The sequence below is a fragment of the Haemaphysalis longicornis genome, unplaced genomic scaffold (assembly GCF_048455015.1).
Source record: "Haemaphysalis longicornis isolate Haplotype H1 unplaced genomic scaffold, Haemaphysalis longicornis Haplotype H1 scaffold_9, whole genome shotgun sequence".
In the NCBI taxonomy this organism is placed as follows: Eukaryota; Metazoa; Arthropoda; class Arachnida; order Ixodida; family Ixodidae; genus Haemaphysalis; species Haemaphysalis longicornis.
In genome coordinates, this window is record NW_027526460.1 from 58,900,231 (window position 1) to 58,919,518 (window position 19,288).

General features: G+C 44.4%; 1 protein-coding gene across 1 annotated transcript; it reads right to left on the reverse strand.

The window, feature by feature from the left end:
- Positions 1 to 3,605: 3,605 nt before the first annotated feature.
- On the reverse strand, positions 3,606 to 8,084 carry LOC144153219 (UDP-GlcNAc:betaGal beta-1,3-N-acetylglucosaminyltransferase 9-like). The gene is made up of 4 exons (XM_077684872.1): positions 8,051 to 8,084; positions 7,565 to 7,990; positions 7,217 to 7,372; positions 3,606 to 3,637 (listed from the first exon to the last, which is right to left on the reverse strand). The coding sequence occupies exons 1-4, from the start codon at positions 8,082 to 8,084 to the stop codon at positions 3,606 to 3,608; spliced, it is 648 nt and encodes a 215-aa protein (XP_077540998.1).
- Positions 8,085 to 19,288: the final 11,204 nt, after the last annotated feature.

Sequence of the window (19,288 nt, forward strand, 5' to 3'; positions counted from 1 at the left end):
GGTTAAACTACCAAGAAAATGCCTAGCGCTCCGGTGCGCGTGCGTCGGACGAACGCCCGGACTCCCTTGAGCACGTTTTAAAAGAAATGCGTACCCATTTAGGGAGTCTCGCCACTATTGCTGCGACCACCCGGAAGTTTAAAAAAAACACGAAAATGCTTAGCGCTCTTGCGTGCATGCCTCGCGACGGCCGCACAGCGTCCCCTGAGCACGTTTGTCAAGCCAAACGCACCCACTTAAGGAAATTGGCCAAGATCGCGGCAATCACGCGGCAGTAAAAAGCCTTGAAAATTCTGATGCCGAGTACTGGTGTCTGCGTGCTTCGCGGAGGCGGCACAGCGTTCTGGGCGCATGTTTTTCAAGCCAAGCACACCAACTTACAGAGATTGGCCAACAACAGCCAGAAATATACCCTTAGCATTTGCCGAAAGCGTAGCAACGCTGGCACGGAACGAGAAAGACTCCAGCGTTTCCCGTAATTGGGGAAAAACCTGCTCGGAACGAGAAATGCGTCATTCCGTAGGCTACCTCCAGGGGGATGTCGAAGAACTATCACTTCAAAAAAAAAAAGAAGCTCACACGTATTGCACCAATGATGGAGTAAAGCGAAGAAAACGCAAATCAGCTGAAGTCACGGGGATAAACTATTGTGATGGTTTTGAAGGTTACGTACAGTTTCGCTACCTTCAAGTCTTGCGCTTTAGTGCGAGTTTCCTTGATTTTTTCGAAATGCTGGAGTTTAACGTGCAGTAGCTACATCTGGGCTATGACGCGAGCAGTAGTGCAGCACTCCGGATTACGTTTGACCTACTAAGGCCGCCAACGTGCACAACAGCGTTCGCGCATTTTGCGTCTTTCTCAAAAGCAGCCCCGCGGGCGGGATCAAACTGCCGTCCATAAGCTCAGCAGCACAACAGATTTCTAGATTGCCCTCCTCGTGGCAGTTCCTTTCTTCTTGTGCGTTTGATAAAGGGTGCACTTTTCCCTTTCTTTAAAATCACCTGCAAACAAGACGACGTTTTATCTGTATCAATCCAATCACGTTCTTGATAAAAAGCCTCACCCCCCACAACTGCGAAGAGCTTCACAAGTAAGTATTTGGCGTGCTGTAACAAAACCCACAATGTTCATTTAGCCGAAGAGGCCGAGACACATATTTACACAGACGCGATTTACGTAAACTTGGGCGCCGCCATAGCCTATAACCAAAACGGCTGCGAAAAAGAAAACGACTAAGTGAGCCAACGGCTTGTCTTCGTTACTGCTCTCCTCTTTCGCGCTCTTTTCCGCTATTGTTGAACATGACGTCAACCACTCATTTGTCAAAATAAAAGCTATGTGGTCGCATATCTAAATCGCAGTGTAGCGACGTACTACGTGACGCGCTACGCAAGAATTGTCGCTCTCTTACAAGGAGGGTAAGTGGTTCGGTAACATGGAGCCCTTACGTCGTGATCAGGGAAGCGGCGCCGCCTACCTTGAAGACTCAGTTGAATACACCTATCACCCACATTTTGAGTAGCAAGACGAGTGGCTGCTCTGGGTGACCTTGCCGGTTCAGTGAAAAGGTTTCTTCTCCTCATCATCTGTCGGTACAGTAACAAGACGCGCCCCAAAAAATAATGGTGTACCTCTCCGAAACGATGGGACTTTATAAAACTCCTGAACATAACGTTCGAAGATATGTGTATATTTATAAAGGAGCTCAACACATGACGTGGGAATAAACAAATTGGCCGCGTATCTGCTTCTTTCGTTGCAAATGTCGTCAAAAGACGATAGTCTTTATTGACTTTTGCCAAGTAAACGCCTCCCTTCGCTTTCCCGCTCACCTCTAATGTTGTTCCTGTTGCGGCGCGCTAGTGCCAAGGTAAAGACGCAAAAGGTTTGTTTAAATCATTTTAAATTTCCCGCGTTCTACTGCTCTAAACCGGGTGTCTCGATGCCAACGCTGCCGTACGGCGAAGACGCGCGTGAATCGCGGCGCCCTACTTCAACGTTTGTAGAACCGCGTTTCCCTACTCCACGTGCGTTGCAAGCAGAACGTGGAACCTATCTAGCGTAACCTTTCGTAACTGTTACCGGTTCATTCCTTAAAATGCCGCAAGAAGCTATAGTGGCACAGGCGACAGCTAGTGGAACCTTTCGAAACTATTACCGGTTGATTCCTTAAAATGCCACAAGAAGCTATAGTGGCGCGGGCGACAGCAGGCGAGGGCAAAGTGAATTTTTTTTTCTGGAGTTGATGAAGTATTTATTTTCGCCAAAGTCAAGCATGTATGATTTTTTTATAAACGAACACTGCAAACAACGCTTCTGTATTAATTTGCTCTCTTATATTTGCGTAATCTCTTGTTCTTCAACAATGTTGACAGGTATGAACATTACACCGGACGTAGACCAGGTAGATTTAGCTGTGAGTATATAAGACTATTGCGCCGGCACTGTTTTAGTTTGGCCGGGTGGCTGAATCGAGTCACAGACAGGCTAAAATTTCTGGGTTTAAGTAGCCCAAGAAAGACTATCGTCTTTAAAAAATGGCTGCGACTTAGCTCAGATAATCCTCCATACGCAAACCGAAAGCTTCGCTTACCCTGGTTAAGTTTTGTTTTCGCTCGCTTAAGCTTTGATGTAGATGTAATTGTACTATTCTTCCAATACCTGCCTTTGTGTACGGTTGTGGTCGCGCTTCTGGCGTTTTTTTTAGCTCAACGGTTCCCCGTGTGATATCCGCGGGGTGGTGAGAAGCTGCTTGCCGGCGACGGATCACAGCCTTCAGCTAGCTCCAGCGCAACGCTAAGACGAGACGGCCCGGGCTCGTTCTTATTCTTGGTCAAGCACGTATGCACGCGGATAGTCACGTGGTCAGGTGTGGGGCTGGTGAGGGGAGCGCATGCTCCAAGCAGGCAGAGGTGGTGGTAGCGGCGAACGCAGCCGTCGGCGCAGCTCGGCGCGGCGTGTCACGAGATGCGGTGCGAAGGATGCGACACAGCTGCGGTCAAATGACGCTCAAATTTACTCCGACGGGCAAAACCGATCGACCCGCCGTGGTGGCTCAGTAGCTAAGGCGTTGCGCTGCTGAGCACTAGGTCGCGGGTTCGATTCCTGGTCGCGGGGGCCGCTTTTCTGATGGAGGCGAAAGGCAAAAACGCCCGTGTGTAAAAGATTTCGGAGCACGTTAAAGATCCCCAGGTGGTCAAAATAATACGGCGTGCCTCATCGCCTGCGTTGCATCGGCGCGTTAAACCCTACAATCCATCCAATCCAAAACCGATCGAGTAGATCACTAAAGCTTGGCTTTAAAACTCTCTGACGGCGCTTTCTCGTAGAAGATGGGTTTTGTGTAAACAACGCAGGTAACTCCAGTTGATCTGGTCTAGAGAAAGCCGTCGGCTGTGAGGCTTGATGATATGTGGCCACATATAGAAGACGAGGTTATAAATCCCAGGGTTCAATGATACGCTACTATACGTTACCACGTGACGATGAGGCCCCCATGCTTTTCCTGGTCCGCACAACTAAGCGACAGCGCGTGTACGCAGGGGAGTGCAACATTGGTGTTGACCTAGAAGCATCATACCAGAGATTAGGTGCGGGTTCGCACCTCAGTCCAACGCAGCGGGCGCAGCGAGAAGATCTGCGGGAGTAATTCAGACCACACGTAATGAGGCGACGTGTTCGGCAGTTGGCTTCGAGGTTGTTCCCGTCTGTAATGGCACTAAATCAAGGCGATGCACGCTGCACAAGGGTATCTTTGTGGTACGCTCAAAGAAACACTACGCTACTTAAGATACTTTCTAGTCTTCTTGGAACAGTTTTGTTTTTGTTTTTGGTCGATGCGCTTATTTAAAGCTGAAACACTGAGTTTTGGGGCACAATTGCCGTTAGAAGCAAATACACTGCGTCACGTTGCCTTCCCTTAATAGCTCCTGGGGCTGCACTTCAAGAATTCGCAAAATGTTTCGGCAAAATAATTTTCATTCGTCACTGGATGTTACAGCTTGAACGTAAGAGATAAATTACAGTGCAAAAAGACAGCAAATGCCGATCATCAACTAAATTTCACCCGATAACGAACGCATGTGCAAAATAAACAAGCTACAAAATGGTGACACACTCCGTCTCCCGCGACATCAGTTTGCGGAGTAGACGGGGTCATGTCGTTTTTCCGGTAATGGCAAAGAATCTGTGCGAACGCAAGAATCATCTTCTTTGGCGATACTAGCGATACAAAAAGTTCCACGAGAAGGGTTTCCCGTGCGGCAACACAGCTTCCGTTGCATTAACAAAGAAAATAACCTTGTCAAGCAGTATCTCATAGAGGAATTGTACCGCGTTGTTGGGAGAAAATTTATCTCCTGATCAGAATACTGTTACGTTTTTTTGAAAAGATCAAAGAATCAGAGATGTTTCTTTTAGTGCTTAAGAGAAGTGCGCAAGAAGAAACACTACCGTGAAGAGTCACAAAATGAGTTATGTTAATACAGAAGTAATAATTTCAATAACCGTTGGCAGCAACAGTGCAAAGATAAAAAACGCTGCAAAAAAAAATAATAAACAGGGTGAATAAAATCTAATAAACAATCAAAAGAGGAAATAACTTCACCAGTGACAAAAAAGATCGGCATATTTATCTACAAATAAGAATACAAGGGCAATGAAGTGATAAGACACCTATGACCGGGATAAAAGCTTCTTTTAGGGACAATTTAAAGGACCATACTGAAAAAGTTAATCTTTTATCATGCAGCTAACCATTCCAAATTCATATTACCCAGAAAGTTGAAGTCATTTTCCCGTAATTATATTTAAACACGCGGTAGTAAGAAGTTGATAAAAAACTTGTGGTGTTGTGGTTTACTAAGAAGGCAGTGTTGATAAAAATAAAAGGCAATTGGGAAGACAACAACTTGAAACATTTTAAGCCTAAATGATGTTTGAACTACTCCTCAACCGATAAGACGTTACTATGGCGCAATTAGTCCTGTGGTAGGTTGAAGATTGCTCCTGGTGATAACGCGAATGGCTTGATTCGGTTACGCTGTCGTAAAATATGACAATGATATGCGTTCCCAAGGATGCGATTCCCTCATTTCAATGGCTATGAATGAAACAAAAATGAATGATAAGAAAGCATGACATGATAAATACGAAGCAACATTAATTAGGCCTTGAATACCATATGCAACAGCTTTTCTTTATATGACTGTTGCAAGAGGTAAGTGTTAGGTTAGGGTCGGGTAACACACCAACAAAGCAACAGAGTTGCAAAAGCAATGAGAATTGGACGCATTGTTATTAATGGAAGTAAGGGTATTTGTCTTTGACTAGATGAAAGATCATAAACGTAGTTGTTTCAGGGTTAGTGTGCAAGCAGGTATTATGGCGCCAGTTAACAATATTGAGGAGTTCAGTGTTTAACGTAGATGTAAGGCCTGTTACTAATTTGTCTGAAGATATTTTTGTGGTATCGTCGATGTATATTACGCTATGGCATGAAGTTAAGCAATTTGAAAATAATATATATGAATATATTAGCAGGAACAGCAATGAACCTAGTATCGACCCTTAGGACACACCTTGATTTGTAATTTTTGCGTCAGAAAATACACCATTCACGTAGAGGACGCACCCCCCTCTAAAGGTAGTTTTGTGGAAACTTCAGGGTCTGGCCAGTTACTCCATATCTTTGAAGCTTTCTGAATAATATGTTATGATTAATGGTGTCAAAATCTTTGGTGAAGTCAAGAAATACTGAGCCAACTATCCAGCCATTATCGATAGGTCGTATAATGTAATGATTTATCGAAAGCGAGGCTAAACTAGGTGAGCTTCAAGAACGAAAACCCAAATTAACATCTTTTTAAAACGTTAAATTTATCTAAATACTCTCGATACATTTCTCGACATCCTTCATTTCTTTGTTCATTGCGAAATTTCCTGTGTTCGGGAACCAACTTGCCCTACCCCATGAAATCTCGTTTTATTCGTCCTGTAGAAATGTGGGCTGCTGCAAAAGCTCGAATAGAGAAGGATACACACATTCCTTTGGAGTAAAAAAGGTTGTTAATTAAATAGCGACATCGCAGGTCACTTAAGAAGACAAGGTCAGATTGCGATTTAAGCTTGTCTCTGGCATATTATAACACAGGCGATGTCCAATACAAGCAAAAACCTGCGGTGTGGTTCCGTCGTCGCACTTGTCGGCTTTTTGCCCGTTTTCTTGTACATCGTCCGCGTGGAGATTGTCTGCATTTGGATATAGATAATTTTGCTGAATAGGAGCTTCTGGAATAGTTAAACAAAAGTCACTAAGGACACACCGCAAAATTTTTCTCTGGATCGCGAACTTTAGTAAGGACCCGGGTTTTATGTCCCGAATATATAGCGTAATATACACGCGTTTTCATCCATTATATTGTATTAACTCCTTCCAGCTCACTGCAAAAATGATCTGACTTATCTAAAAACTAAACACAAATAACCGCCTGAAGAGAAAAGTGATACGAGAGAGAAGAAACGCACGGACAAGCCCCGTCCATATAGGTACTCTACAAACACCATTCGCTGGACTCAACAAAGGTACTAAGCCGGCCCTTCTGAAAAAGAAAAACACGCTGAATCCTGGTGACCCTGAGTTTTAGAACAAAATCTGCTTAATATCTACAAGCATTAAGGAAATGGAATGAAAATATTCCTTTGCTGGCAAACAGCACAGGTTGCGGGTTTGCCTCTTTCATTGCAACTCGTGCGAGGCGGACTGCAAAAGCATTTTCAACCCGTGAAAACAGAGTTTTATTATGCAATGCTGAAGTCAGCGCACTAAGTAGGACAATATAAACTGGGCGCGATACAGCTCCACGTAATATTCATTCCAAGCTAGCCACTTCACTTTGGTCAGAAAGCTCAATGGACAACCATGTGCCACCAAAAATTAGTTTGACAGCGTTTTTCAAAATCGCATGCCAAGAACGGGAGTGCATGCATGTCATGAATGTGCACTGATGTAAGTACAGTTTCTGCATATAAGCGACAAATCTCAGAAATTTGCCATGTACCTATGAACTAATATTCTTTGGCTGGCATAAATGTAGGTCTAAGCTCGACAGAGTGCGATTCCATTGTTCTCTCAGCATGTAAGGATTCCACTGATGAGATGTAATTACTCGGGGAATACTACATGGCTTAGAGTAGAAAACGTAATAATTGAAAAAACCCTTCATTTCTAAGCGGATGATGCCAGCTTTCTGAGCAAGGAGGGCGGTGACATAAACATCTTCCAGTGGATGGAAAGCGACTGTTTTACTGGCTTCTAATAAAGGAGCGATAGAATCACCAGAGATGAGGTATCCACTTCCTCCAGCCAGGAAATCTGGGTAGTGTTCAGGCGAGTACGTTGCTTTCGACACGTACCACTTAGAAGTATTATGGCGGTGTGGACGGGCACCTCGATACAGTTTCCCCCACAGTGTGCGCTTTGATCCTACCAGCATGCTTATAATATCATGTAAGTCCCAAACGCTCAGTAGCATATCGTCGTCGATCTTCAGAACAAATTTCGTACCAGAGCAATAGTCATGGGCCCAGTGAAGAAGCATCATAGACTTGCAAGTGAGGTTGTGGTATGCGTCAAGAAATTGTCCTTGCACAATGTCCTGATGGATACCGTCTTCTTGCAATATACGGTTTTCCACGCCAACCCTGGTTGTGGATCCAAGTAAAAACACAAGTTTAAAACCAATCTTCAGGGCACTCGCACCCCAAGTTTCCCGAATGGCTGCACGCTGTTCAAAGTTTGCTGCACTTGATAACACACCAATTAAAAGGGTGATGGTGCCATTGCCACTGCACTTATTTCGGCCACGTAACACGTAGCCAAAGTCGAGTCGACGGTTCCGGAGACCACATCGTTTTGCGAGCGAAGATCCTCCAGTTTGGCCGTCCGTGTAGCATTGCCAGTGTAATATCGACCGAATGACGAGAACAGCGCCTAGAAGCCCGAAGCTCCGCACACAACAACGATGAGCTTTAGTCATTCGTAGCTTCTTACTTGTGATTCCTTGCAGCAGGTGCGAAAGTCGCATGCCTCCGACAGCCTGGGAAGATATATTTTTCGAGCTCACAAAGCAGCGCCCCAATTGTGATAACAAGCACCGCTTGCCTTTCCATCTGCCGACTTCTCCTTGATTGGTGTAGCTGAAAAAGTAAAATGCATAATGGAGACGTTGAGAAGTTAGGCTGGGCTTCAGAAAACGCGACGAACACCATTACTACGGGGCGGGTTTGTATCTTCTCCCTCTTTCGAAAACCGGCAAAAATACTGAGCCTGGTATTGAAGAACATAATGTATTTTCGTTGCATTCCCGTTTTGAAAATAGCTTGCCCTCTGACTTTATGCTACAATAAGTAAAAATCGAATTGGAGCGAGTTTAAAAAATGTAAATATCTTTTTGGAGCCATTCAGACTAGATGACAGGGCTTTCCATAGTAAAAAGTTGTTTTGTATCAGTTTGTGCCTTTCTTATACTATTTTTGCCCATTTTTAGAATCTTTTCTAGACACCAGCGCAGCCTGAGCTAAATGTTTTCTGCTTTACGAGCCTGGCCTAAACAAAATCGCTTTCATAAATTGCGGGTATTTAGGTATCTCTAAAACTAGTAGTTTAAGCAAATTATATGCAATTTATTTTATGGTGTTCTTTAAAGGGTTGAATGAATGATTGTGCTTTATTTAAAGGAGGCACGAAGCCCTTTTGGGGGAAGGAGGTAAGTGGGGAGGGGATGGAGTGGGATACCACTAAAGTTCATTGTGGGATGATAGGTCCTTTCGAGGGGGTCTTCGTCCTTGGGTGCCGCCTCAAAAAACACATGGTCAGGCCCGCTCTATACTGCTTTGTAGAGACTACTCTCTAGTTAGTATCGGCCTATTGCTCCGAGTAAGGATGCGTTACTCCGGAGTTGCTGTAAGTGCGCGTGAGCGTCAGATGGCAGCGGCCACTTATCAAGCAGGGCGGATCTGCCCTTGTTGAATGTCGCACAGTGCCAGATTAAATGATACAGGTTAGGCGTTGTAGCCTGCCCACAAAAGGTATACGTTGGTGCCGATGTGAGGGAAGTGGTGCTTTAAACCATTTTCGGGTAACGTTGGGGGTATATGCTGCGTTTGCGTAGGCCTTGTTAATAAAGTTTTCTTCTGGCTGCATGAAGGGGATTCCAGCGGGCAGGAAGCCCTGAGGGGTAATGTCTTGGAGCTGCTTACGGCTTTCTTGTTACAAGCGTTGGCGCTGCAAATACCATGTTACTGGAGTAGGCGCCGCTGATTTCCATCTGCTCCAACCCTGTGACCAGGTGTCCACGCAAGTCTAACAATCGTGCCTTGTTGCTGGAGGGTCTGTATTAGTGCTATGATGTGATTTGCTGTTCCATTGTGAGTGTAGGCTTTGTTGAGCTCGTGTAACGTTGTATGAGAGTCCGTAATTACAGTGATTTTGGTGGCGTTAGTTGGTGAAGAGTGTTGCAGTTGTTGAAGCGCCCCGAGTATTCAAAGGAGTTCAGCTTCTTTGGTGAGGCCATAGGTGTGCGCTATTTGGCGGCGGCCATTTAGGGAAGGGTGTTCAGGGCCTACCCAGACAATGGCCACTTGCGCACCGTCAAGCGAGGCATCTGTGAATATGTCCCATTCATGAAGACCTTTGTCTTGCTTAAGTGTGTGTAGATATCGTTCCCCTACAGCCGTGTTTCGTCTTGGGCTTGGTTTCCGGCGCACGATACCGGTTGTTCGGCAATCCCAGGGTGGGATTGCAGGGGGTATTATCGTGGGGTCGACTTCGCTGTTTTGCAGATCCAATCGTCTGAGTGCTTAGCCTTGCGGCGTTAGGTCAATGCGTTGCTGGTGCCTACGTTGTGTTTCTTCCACTGTGCTGGTGAGTGGTGGCAGTTGAGCGGCCTGTTCGAGGATGTCAGTGCGAGTATATTTAGGGAGCCCAGTGATTCTCCGGATTGTTGTACGGTGTAGGACATTGAGGTACCGTATATGTTTTTTTGACCGAATGTATGCTCGTATTCCATAAGAGATGTATTTCTTGTGGAACTACTTTTTGGAAAGCAATGCAAATACATTCTCCGAGGGTGAAATCGGTAGGAAACTGTTACTGATCTTCAGAATCAGCATTCATTGAAGACGACCTTCGCGCAAAAAACGACGTTGGAGGTCATGCAGGCGGCTCAAGTGTGTGTCGGTGGGTAAGAGATATGGAGACTGAAGAGGATAGATTGTTTTTTGGTCTTTTTCTGCCACCAATGTATTATGGTTGTAATTGGTAGAATTCTGAGTTCCTACTTTGCGGCTACTGTGGAGACTTAGAGACCCAGCAAACCCCGTTACGTCCTGAAGATATCCCGGAGACGTCAGCAATCGACATTGCAGATGTCTAGGAGACGTACCGTTGGGGTCAGAGTTACATATATTCAACGTTCCTACAACTGCAAAAAACCCATCCAAATCACGCGAAGGAATACGTACATTAGACGTCTCATGGTACTTTTATACGCTGTTTACGGGACGTTACTTTAGTGGTACGTCTTGTGCATATTGTTGTGGTACGCATGCAAGACGTATATAGATGTCTGTTCTACGTTGGTTTTCTGTCTTTGGCACAAGCATTAGTTTTTTTTATATTCATGACTTGTGTACGTTAGTATGATATTGTTGAGATGAACCTGTATGCCTGAAATTTACATTCTTTATACATTATTTGGAAGTTTGGCCAACCCCCTTTCGAAAATTGCCTATGTGTTGTTGGCATTTATACCTCAAATACATGTCTTACTAGCTATTCAGCATTGTTTGTTGTTACTTGTCACCTGGTTTTTATATTAACGTGTTTCCACTTTTGAAGTGCTGCATACTGCATGAAGTCTCATATGTGAAGTGTCAAGCTGACCACACACTCTCGTAGAAGCACACGAAGCACAGCTCTAAACAAGAAATGTCGCATCGAGAACAAGAGCAGTAAGTAACTAAGTAACAGCAAACCAGTACTGATCAGCACAAGCGCCCTGGACACTAAGGCAACCACAGTAGCGTCATCGAATTGTACCATACAGCACGGCTGTATAGGCCTTCTGCAAATAAACTATCACAGAAACAATTCAAAAACTAAAATAATTAAAATGATAGTCTCCCATCCTATCTTTAAGTACCTGCATCTGGGTAGTAAGAACGCTTTCAAAGTACACATAAAACACAAAAGAGTTCAGGTAAAACAGTTTATATTGACTTCCAAATTATGTAATATGCTTTCGCAACACAACCACTTTAATTTTCATTCCCATATGCTTTGGCCCACAGGGTACATACACATTGTACACTTACAAGAATAGTACAGATATTCATAACTATGAATAAGTCACACACAGCAAAAAGGTTGACAAAAAATAGAAAGAAAAGCAAACATGTAAACCCAGGGTACAAGCACAAGATAGTTATGCAACTTGAAATATCGCACATTAAAATAATTGGGTGAAAAACAACGCAAGAAAAGTGTAAAAACAAAGAAATGATTGAATGGTGGTTATAAAAACACAGCAACTTTACGGAACTAAATAGTTCACATGCAGTAAAAAGTTTGTGGAACAATAAAACAAAAGCACCTAGGAAACACACAAGTGGTGTTGAGCGGTGGTTGTGAGGGCCATACAAATTTAGGCTACTTTAAACAAACCAACATCTAGGGAAATGGTTATGATCTATAGAAAAGGTGTGTATAAAGAAATGGCTGTACGGCGGTTACAAGAGCAGTAGAAATTTACGTGATGAAATGATTTACACTTAGTGAAATGGCACGACAACAATAAAACAAAAAAAACTTTAGAAACAACTTATTGAATTCTGGTTAGGGAAACAAAAAGTTACACTATTTCGATATCTCCCATAAAGTGATATGATTTGGGAACAAACGAAAAAACAGGGAACACGGAAATGATTGAATATTAGCTACAAGAAGACAGATTTACTTGACTACGTGATTCATACCAAGTGATACGCTCAAAGAACAATCACACAAAAGAAAAACGCATGGAAGCAGGGAAATGATTCAATGGTGGTTCAATGGTGCATGCCTTCATTATCAGTTATGGTAGGGAGTCTTGAACAGTTTGCGTTCTTTGTTGTGGTGCCAGAAACTGCCAAAATAGTTGCAGACCGGATTGGTTTGAAAGGGAGTAAAAATTTCATGGTCAAAAGGCTGAAAGAAATTTAATACCGCTTCTAGCAATAAAAACTAAGAAGCCGCAGGTTGTCGACAAAGCTGATATTTGCGCAGGATGTGACTGACAATAAAAATCTAGGCCCTATACATTGTCTCGTGAAAGCATTTGATGTCTGTAACAACACGAAGATATCTAGGTACACACAATGCAGGATGCCACTCGCAGGTGGAAAAAAGCGTATTCCCTGTTTCCCAAACCAGGAGAAGTCCTGCGCAAAGTTGACCGTCAACAGTAGCTTGAGCAGGCGCCTTGTGCAGACTGTTGCAGTAGCACCTCCCTTGCAATCCAGTTCATCAATCTAGGCATGGGTACAGGAAAACCTGTGTTGTTAATACAGATTTTTAAGACTAGTATAATACAGAATGGCCGCTTACATTGTCCCTGAAAAAGACAGTGTATGACAGCTGCATCCTACCGGTACTCGCCTACGGAGCAGAAACTTCCAGGTTAACTAAAAGGGTCTAACTTAAATTAAGGACGACTTAGCAGGCAATAGAACGCTAAAAGATGGGTGTAACAGTAAGGGACAGGAAGACAGCGGAGTGGATATACTTCAATGTCAGCATTGGCACTACTAAGGCAACCTTAACACTAACTATGACAGCTAATGAGAGGTACCACTAAATATAAGAACTATATTTCGTGAATGGGGACTCTGAGGACATTTTAGCCCAGCTAAAAGTCCCATCTGAACTTCCAAAATATTTTTCTGTGTCTATCCTAACCGCTTGGTGGATTGAAGTGACAATATATACGCGGATGAAGCCATGTCCACAAAATGTGGCAAAAGGAAACATGCACAAACCCGGACAGCATCACTGCCATGGACGTATACTTCGTGCAGCAAAATGGCGAGGTGGGCTAGTTGGTATATATGCATAACTAAACCTTCAAAAATCACATCACTGACACACTCGCCATGTTGTCCTGTCCGCTTGTCCTGCTAGGCCTACATTTTTAGTTGAAGTATACGTTCTACAGCGGGAAGCATCAAAGTAGTGCAAGAAATTCTTACAGCACAATCACATTCACACATAGTATAAGTTGCACCAGTCAGAGCCTGCAACATCTAAGTTATTAGCAAACGACAGGCCAGACACCAGAATCATACTCTGCCTTAAACCAGCGAAATCCCAAATGCTGTGTTATTCTGATCACCAAGGTGTGTTACACACTAAATTCATTAAGCTGAAAATTCCATAAGTGACAGAAATTTAACAGCCATTTTTGAATATTTTTACTAGGTTCTGAAAGGTTAATTTACGTTTGCAATGCTATTACGAAGCACAACCAGCGCTGCTAATACTATTGTACCAGTTACGACATGCATGTAGTCCTGACGTTACAAATAAATTCGGGTTGCATACACGTTGTTCATTCCAACATTTCACGACCAAACTGAGCGTTCTAAAAGATTCAACACTCAATGGAAACGCGAAAAAAGCAGCCAGATGGCATTTTAATCTTATGCTGAACTCTCGGAATTCACTGGATTAATATTTTATTTTAATGCTACACGAACGGCAATCATTCAATCTATTGTGAACGTTTTTTTAACCGAAAACTATTATGACGAACAAAAACTGCATCTGCAGAAACGAAACAAAAACCAATATCACGCGAAAAATACACGATGTGCGTGTAACGCATACACGCTTATATTCGCACACGGACTTATATTCGCACTCTCCAGCTTCCATTGATAACAGTGCCTAGAATATACACTGTACCTTGATTGATTGTGGGGTTTAACGCGCCGACGCAACGCAGGCGATGAGGCGCGCCGTAGTGGAGGGCCCCGGATTAATTTTGACCACCTGGGGATCTTTATCGTGCGCCGAAATCTCGTACACACGGGCGTTTTTGCTTTTCGCCTCCATCAGAAAAGCGGCCGCCGCGGCCGGGAATCGAACCCGCGACCTCGTGCTCAGCTCCAGCTTCCCTTATTTCATTTCATATCAAAACATTCGCCTAGCAAAACAGGACAGAACACAAACACTTCACCAAACACAGGGCTAGAAATTGCGCGAGAATTGATTATGTTTACAAACGCACCAGCCAGGTACAAAGGTCTACCGACAAATCTCCGCAACGCACAAAGCGAGCCTCTCAAATCGTTAGGGCTAACCGCTTACGCGTACCGACGTTCGAGAGCAACTCTGCTACGTTAAATATATATGACAAGAAAACAAGGTTCACTAGTACTCACTTACGTCCACTACTTGACAGTATTTCTTCGTGCGGTAGATAAATCCATGGTAGTAAAATCACCGAAATAACGAAAGTTCAAGGCGTGCACACGCGAGCCCTCACCGGCCTGTAGCACGCATATCGATACGGAGTACAGTTAATACACTGTAGGACGATGGGACTCGCCGCGCAGCGACTTCCTGTTTCGTGTTCGTCCGAGGGAAAAACTAGTTCCTGAAAGCCACCCACCTTGATAAAAACGCGTTGTGAAATATATGCCCAAGTTATTGGTAAATACAAATATTAGTTGCCAATTATATACAAGAAAACCTAGAGCGTGGGTATTTTTTAAAGAAAACAGTAATTGTACCGACAATCTAGATTACGGCATTCAAGGCAATTTCAGGGCCTGCGGGGGAAATACAGCTGCCGTGGGGTTGTGGGTGCCGTAATTTTACGGTTTGTTCTGAGGCCGCAACCACTTGCAGCGTATTTTCCGAGATTTCGCGCGTCGACATCGCCCCGTGTTGACGGCGTCGGCAAAATGCACGGCGACGTGAGCTGACGCGGGAGGAGGAGGAGGAGAAGAAAACTTTATTGAACAGGTGGATCGAGCTTAGAAGTGGGCGGGGTCCTCAGTCCAGGACTCTGTTGGTGCGGCCTGCCGTCTTCGTCCTTTCAGCGAGCCAAAGCTGCTAACTTAGGTCCGAGCTGGCAAGTTCACTCGCCCACTGCTCCTATGTAGCTACGCCGATGTCTATGCTGCTCGCCAGATATCAGCGTCGACGGAGCGCCAGAAAGCATTCGAAAGCAGGCGACATCGTCCGGATTCCATGTCCATCTCCTGGTTTGGGGTCATTACGTTCGCAGAAAACAATCATTTTTTAACGTGCGGTAATTTGGTGCCTTGAGGCAAATTATAAGCTATTTCTGTTCGAAAGTGCGCAATCCTCCGTGGCTAGCTTGGCTTTCATCGGGGAGATCGGGGGTCTGGGAGAGCTTTTTGCGAGTTAAATACGTGAGCTCTGGCTACATCGCTTGTAGTGTTAGCATGAAGGGCTTGTCTGCAAGATCGGTGCGTAACGAACAAAGTTTATCAACGCCACAAATCTAGCGGTGGATACAATTTCATTCGCGCCTACCGTGGCTTGCATAGGGGGAAGGATGAAGCGTAATAGCTTTTCTTGGCTTAAATAAGGAAGCTTTGGTTACATCACTTGCAGTATTAACATAATTGACCTCGCCTCCAAGATCGGTGCGGAAGAAACAAGCGTTAGCACTGCCGAAATTTGTCAAATACGACCAAAACGAATCACCCGACAATATTCGTTGGCAGCCTCTGTTAGGGCAAATTCTTGGGTACACGCATTGTTTTTCTTCGTTGTCGAGTGGATTGGAGCTTAGGTGCTGGTGTTGTGTTTTGAAAGTCTATGGTTCGAATCTTAGTAAAATCTCACGGATTTTTTTAGTTTTTGTTTTGCAATGAGGGTGTCATCGACTTTTTTTTCAAGGCAAGAAAAGTCAGAGTACCTTGCCGTTTAACCTACAAGTCACGTTTGACGGTAACCTCAGTATCAAGGCAGCCCCGAAATTTGCTTTGCTCACACTTTGAATTCATGAAGCTGCAGTCGGTACGTAACATCAATGTTAAATCAAGTAGCAAGTAAAGTTGGGCGAATTGCGTCTTCGTTCATCATCCTATCTTATTTTGTTCAGATTTGACGGCAATGACCCCCGCCCTCCCTGCTACCCCCCCCCCGAAAAAAACCTTACAAGGCTCGTTGGCAACGTCGCTTGTAAACGAATTATGCACTAAGTCCCTGCCTCTCTCCGTGAGGTTCGTTATTGGGCTAATGTTTTGAAGGTCAAAGGTACAACGCAATAGTGGTGGATTACAATACTTGCACAAAACCCCTCGGTACAAAACCCTCACAAAACACATACAAAATCCGTCGGTAACTTCAGTATTACGCCTGCGGAGAGTTTGAAACTAAAGTATAGCAGATATAGCTAAAATAAATGTAACTGCGATGGACATGTTAGAAGTAAAAAACGGACATACCAGCAACATCTGAACAACGTCAGCAAAATATGTCTAAATACCGTCCCCAAATGAAGCAGCAGCAACATCGAGAGTACGTCTTTGACAAAGTTGAAAGAACGTTCGACATTAAGGTACCAGTAACGTTATCTCAACATCCAAAAATTTTCATTCAAGTATTGCACGTTGTACGGATGTCTAATCGAGATACTGCTGGGACCTAGACGTTCGGATCTTTCTGGGACGTCGCAGAGATGTTAGTGGTTTGCTGGGGAGAGAAGAATGATAAACGCTTTCTATATTCCACACGACTGGTAAAGTAGTGCAAACGAAGTGGAAACGCGTCAATGAATGTGCTAAACAAACCACAGGAATGAACTTGAAGCAATATCACTGAGATGTCTTAAAGCAGCACAGAAATGCGGCACACTTATCATACTTAAAAGAGTGTGCCGTGGTTGCAAGCACAGTGGGCACTAGGAATGTGTCACAAACGGCCGGCGAGGCCGCCAATTTTTTCATTCAGGTGGCCGACATGACGGCTTCCCCAGAAGGGGACGGCCATTTTTCGTCACGATTCGGCAGCTGAGTCACCGCTTCCACTTTTCCCGCGTTTGTTTTTTGTTTGTAGAGGAATTTCGACCTTTTCCTTCCGTTCGCTATTTTTGAAATCTTCGAGCAATTGCCGCCGAAACTCTATGCAGATTGTAAATGAAGGCTCGTGATTTTCGTGCCACGTCTGTGCTGACGTTTTGAGCGAGCAGTAAACACTTCTCAGCTTACGTGCGTCGTCCCAATCGTTGAACGTAGCGCTCCGATCGAAATGATTGTGCCAGTCCTCGATATCTTCAAAGGGTGCCACCATAGAACGGTCGCAGTGTGCGCGGCAAATGTTCGACCAGCCGCGAGAGGCTCCGCTGCCCTGATTGGTTTGGCAAGCCGTAGTAATTGTCATGACGCGTGGAGGTGTCATCAGCAGGCGAAATTATATTTGAAGACCTCATATGCAGCGACTTGACTTGTGCGCTGGTGTTGTCTCCAGATGACACTCGCGTGGGTCGATAAGCTCGCCTGGTTCGAAGTGCATGTGATTACCTAACACCTCCACTACAAATTCCACGAATAAAGGTAGAAAAGCAGTGTTCACTGTGCTTAGAAGACCTACAGACGGCACCAACGCTCACACACAACCAGAGCTGCCGTGGTAGGACCTTAGCCTCTTCTACCCACTCCCAACGTTCCGAAAGAGGCCCACACCTAAACAGGGAGAATGTCCCAGGCATGCGGGAATACAGCCTTCAAAGACTATGAGAAAGCATTTGACTCGGTCAAAACCTCAGCAGTCATTCAGGCATTACGGAACCAGGGTGTATTAGTACTGTATTAGTAATACTGGAACACCTGTACACGCAGTACCTAATGACCGCGAGTGTACCAGAATCTTGGAAGAACGCAAACATCATCCTAATTTACATGAAGGGTCACATGAAGGACTTGAAAATTTACAGGCTGCTCAGCTTACTCTCCGTGATCTACAAGGTACTTACCAAGGTAATCGCTAAAAGAATTTCTCCCACCTTAGGTTTCAGTCAACCTGTATAACAAGCAGGGTTCCGTAAAGGGTATTTTATAATGGACCATATTAACACAATAAATCAGGTGATAGAGAAGTGCGCTTAGTATAATGAACCCCTATATATAGCCTGCATAGATTATAAGAAAGGATTTGACTCGGTCAAAATCTCATCAGTCATTCAGACATTACGGAACCAGGGTGTAGATGAGTATTATGTAAAAATACTAGATGATATTTGCAGTGGGTCCACAGCTACCACCATCCTCCATAAGGAGATCAGTAAAATACCCATAAGGGTGTCAGACAAGGAGACACAATCTCTCTAATGTTATTCATAGCATGTTTAGAAGAAGTATTCAGAACATTGGATTGGGAACAGGTGGGAGTAATGGTTAATGGAGAATACCTCAGTAACCTCAGATTGGCTGATGGCGTTGCCTGGTAAGATATCTGGGGGGATGTATGGCAAAGCATGCTTAGCGCACTGGAGAAACAGAGTAGAACCGTGGGCCTGAAAATTAATATGCGGAAAAATAAAGTAACGATAAATAACGTCGGTACAGCACAGAGGTTTGAGATATGTGGTGAGGCGGTGGAAGTGGTAAGCGCATTTATATCTACCTAGGCCAAGTTGTGAGCGCGGATCCTAACCTCGAGGCAGAGGGAAAATTCGAAGTATAACAATAAGGTGGAGTGCATTCGGCAGGCATTCTCAGATAATGAATGGCAGCCTACCATTGTACCTGAAGAAGAAACCGTATGACACCTGCGTCTTACCGGTAGTCACCTACAGTGCAGGAACTTGGAGGCTCACTGAGAGCGTTCAACCTAAATTCAGGGCGACTGAGCGCGCCATGGAACGGAAGATGATAGGTGTAGCTTTAAGGGACAAGAAGAGAGTGGAGTGGGTCAGAGAAGAAACGATTGTTAAAGACATATTAGTGGAAATTAAGAAGAAATGGACGTGGGCAAGGAATGTAATGCGAAAGAAAGATAACCGTTGGTCATTAGGTATAACAGAGTGGATGCCTAGAGATGTAAAGCATGGCAGGGGGCGGCAGAACGTTAGATGGGCAGGTGAGATCAAGAAGTTGCGGGGATAAATTGCTTGCAATTATGCATGACCAGGGTAATTTGAGAATAATGGGAGAGGCCTTTACCTGGCCTCGGCGTAGATAGGCTAGTGATGATGATAATGGTGATTATTTAGGC

What these genes read in the sequence shown, in the direction of transcription:
- LOC144153219 (XM_077684872.1), bottom strand. Translation starts at nt 8,084, where the DNA reads ATGCGACTTTCGCACCTGCTGCAAGGAATCACAA. An exon ending in GGCCCATGACTATTGCTCTG is followed by an intron (nt 7,373 to 7,564) that starts GTACGAAATTTG and finishes AACACTACCCAG; the next exon opens with ATTTCCTGGCTGGAGGAAGT. An exon ending in CATCCGCTTAGAAATGAAGG is followed by an intron (nt 3,638 to 7,216) that starts GTTTTTTCAATT and finishes TTACTCCCGCAG; the next exon opens with ATCTTCTCGCTGCGCCCGCT.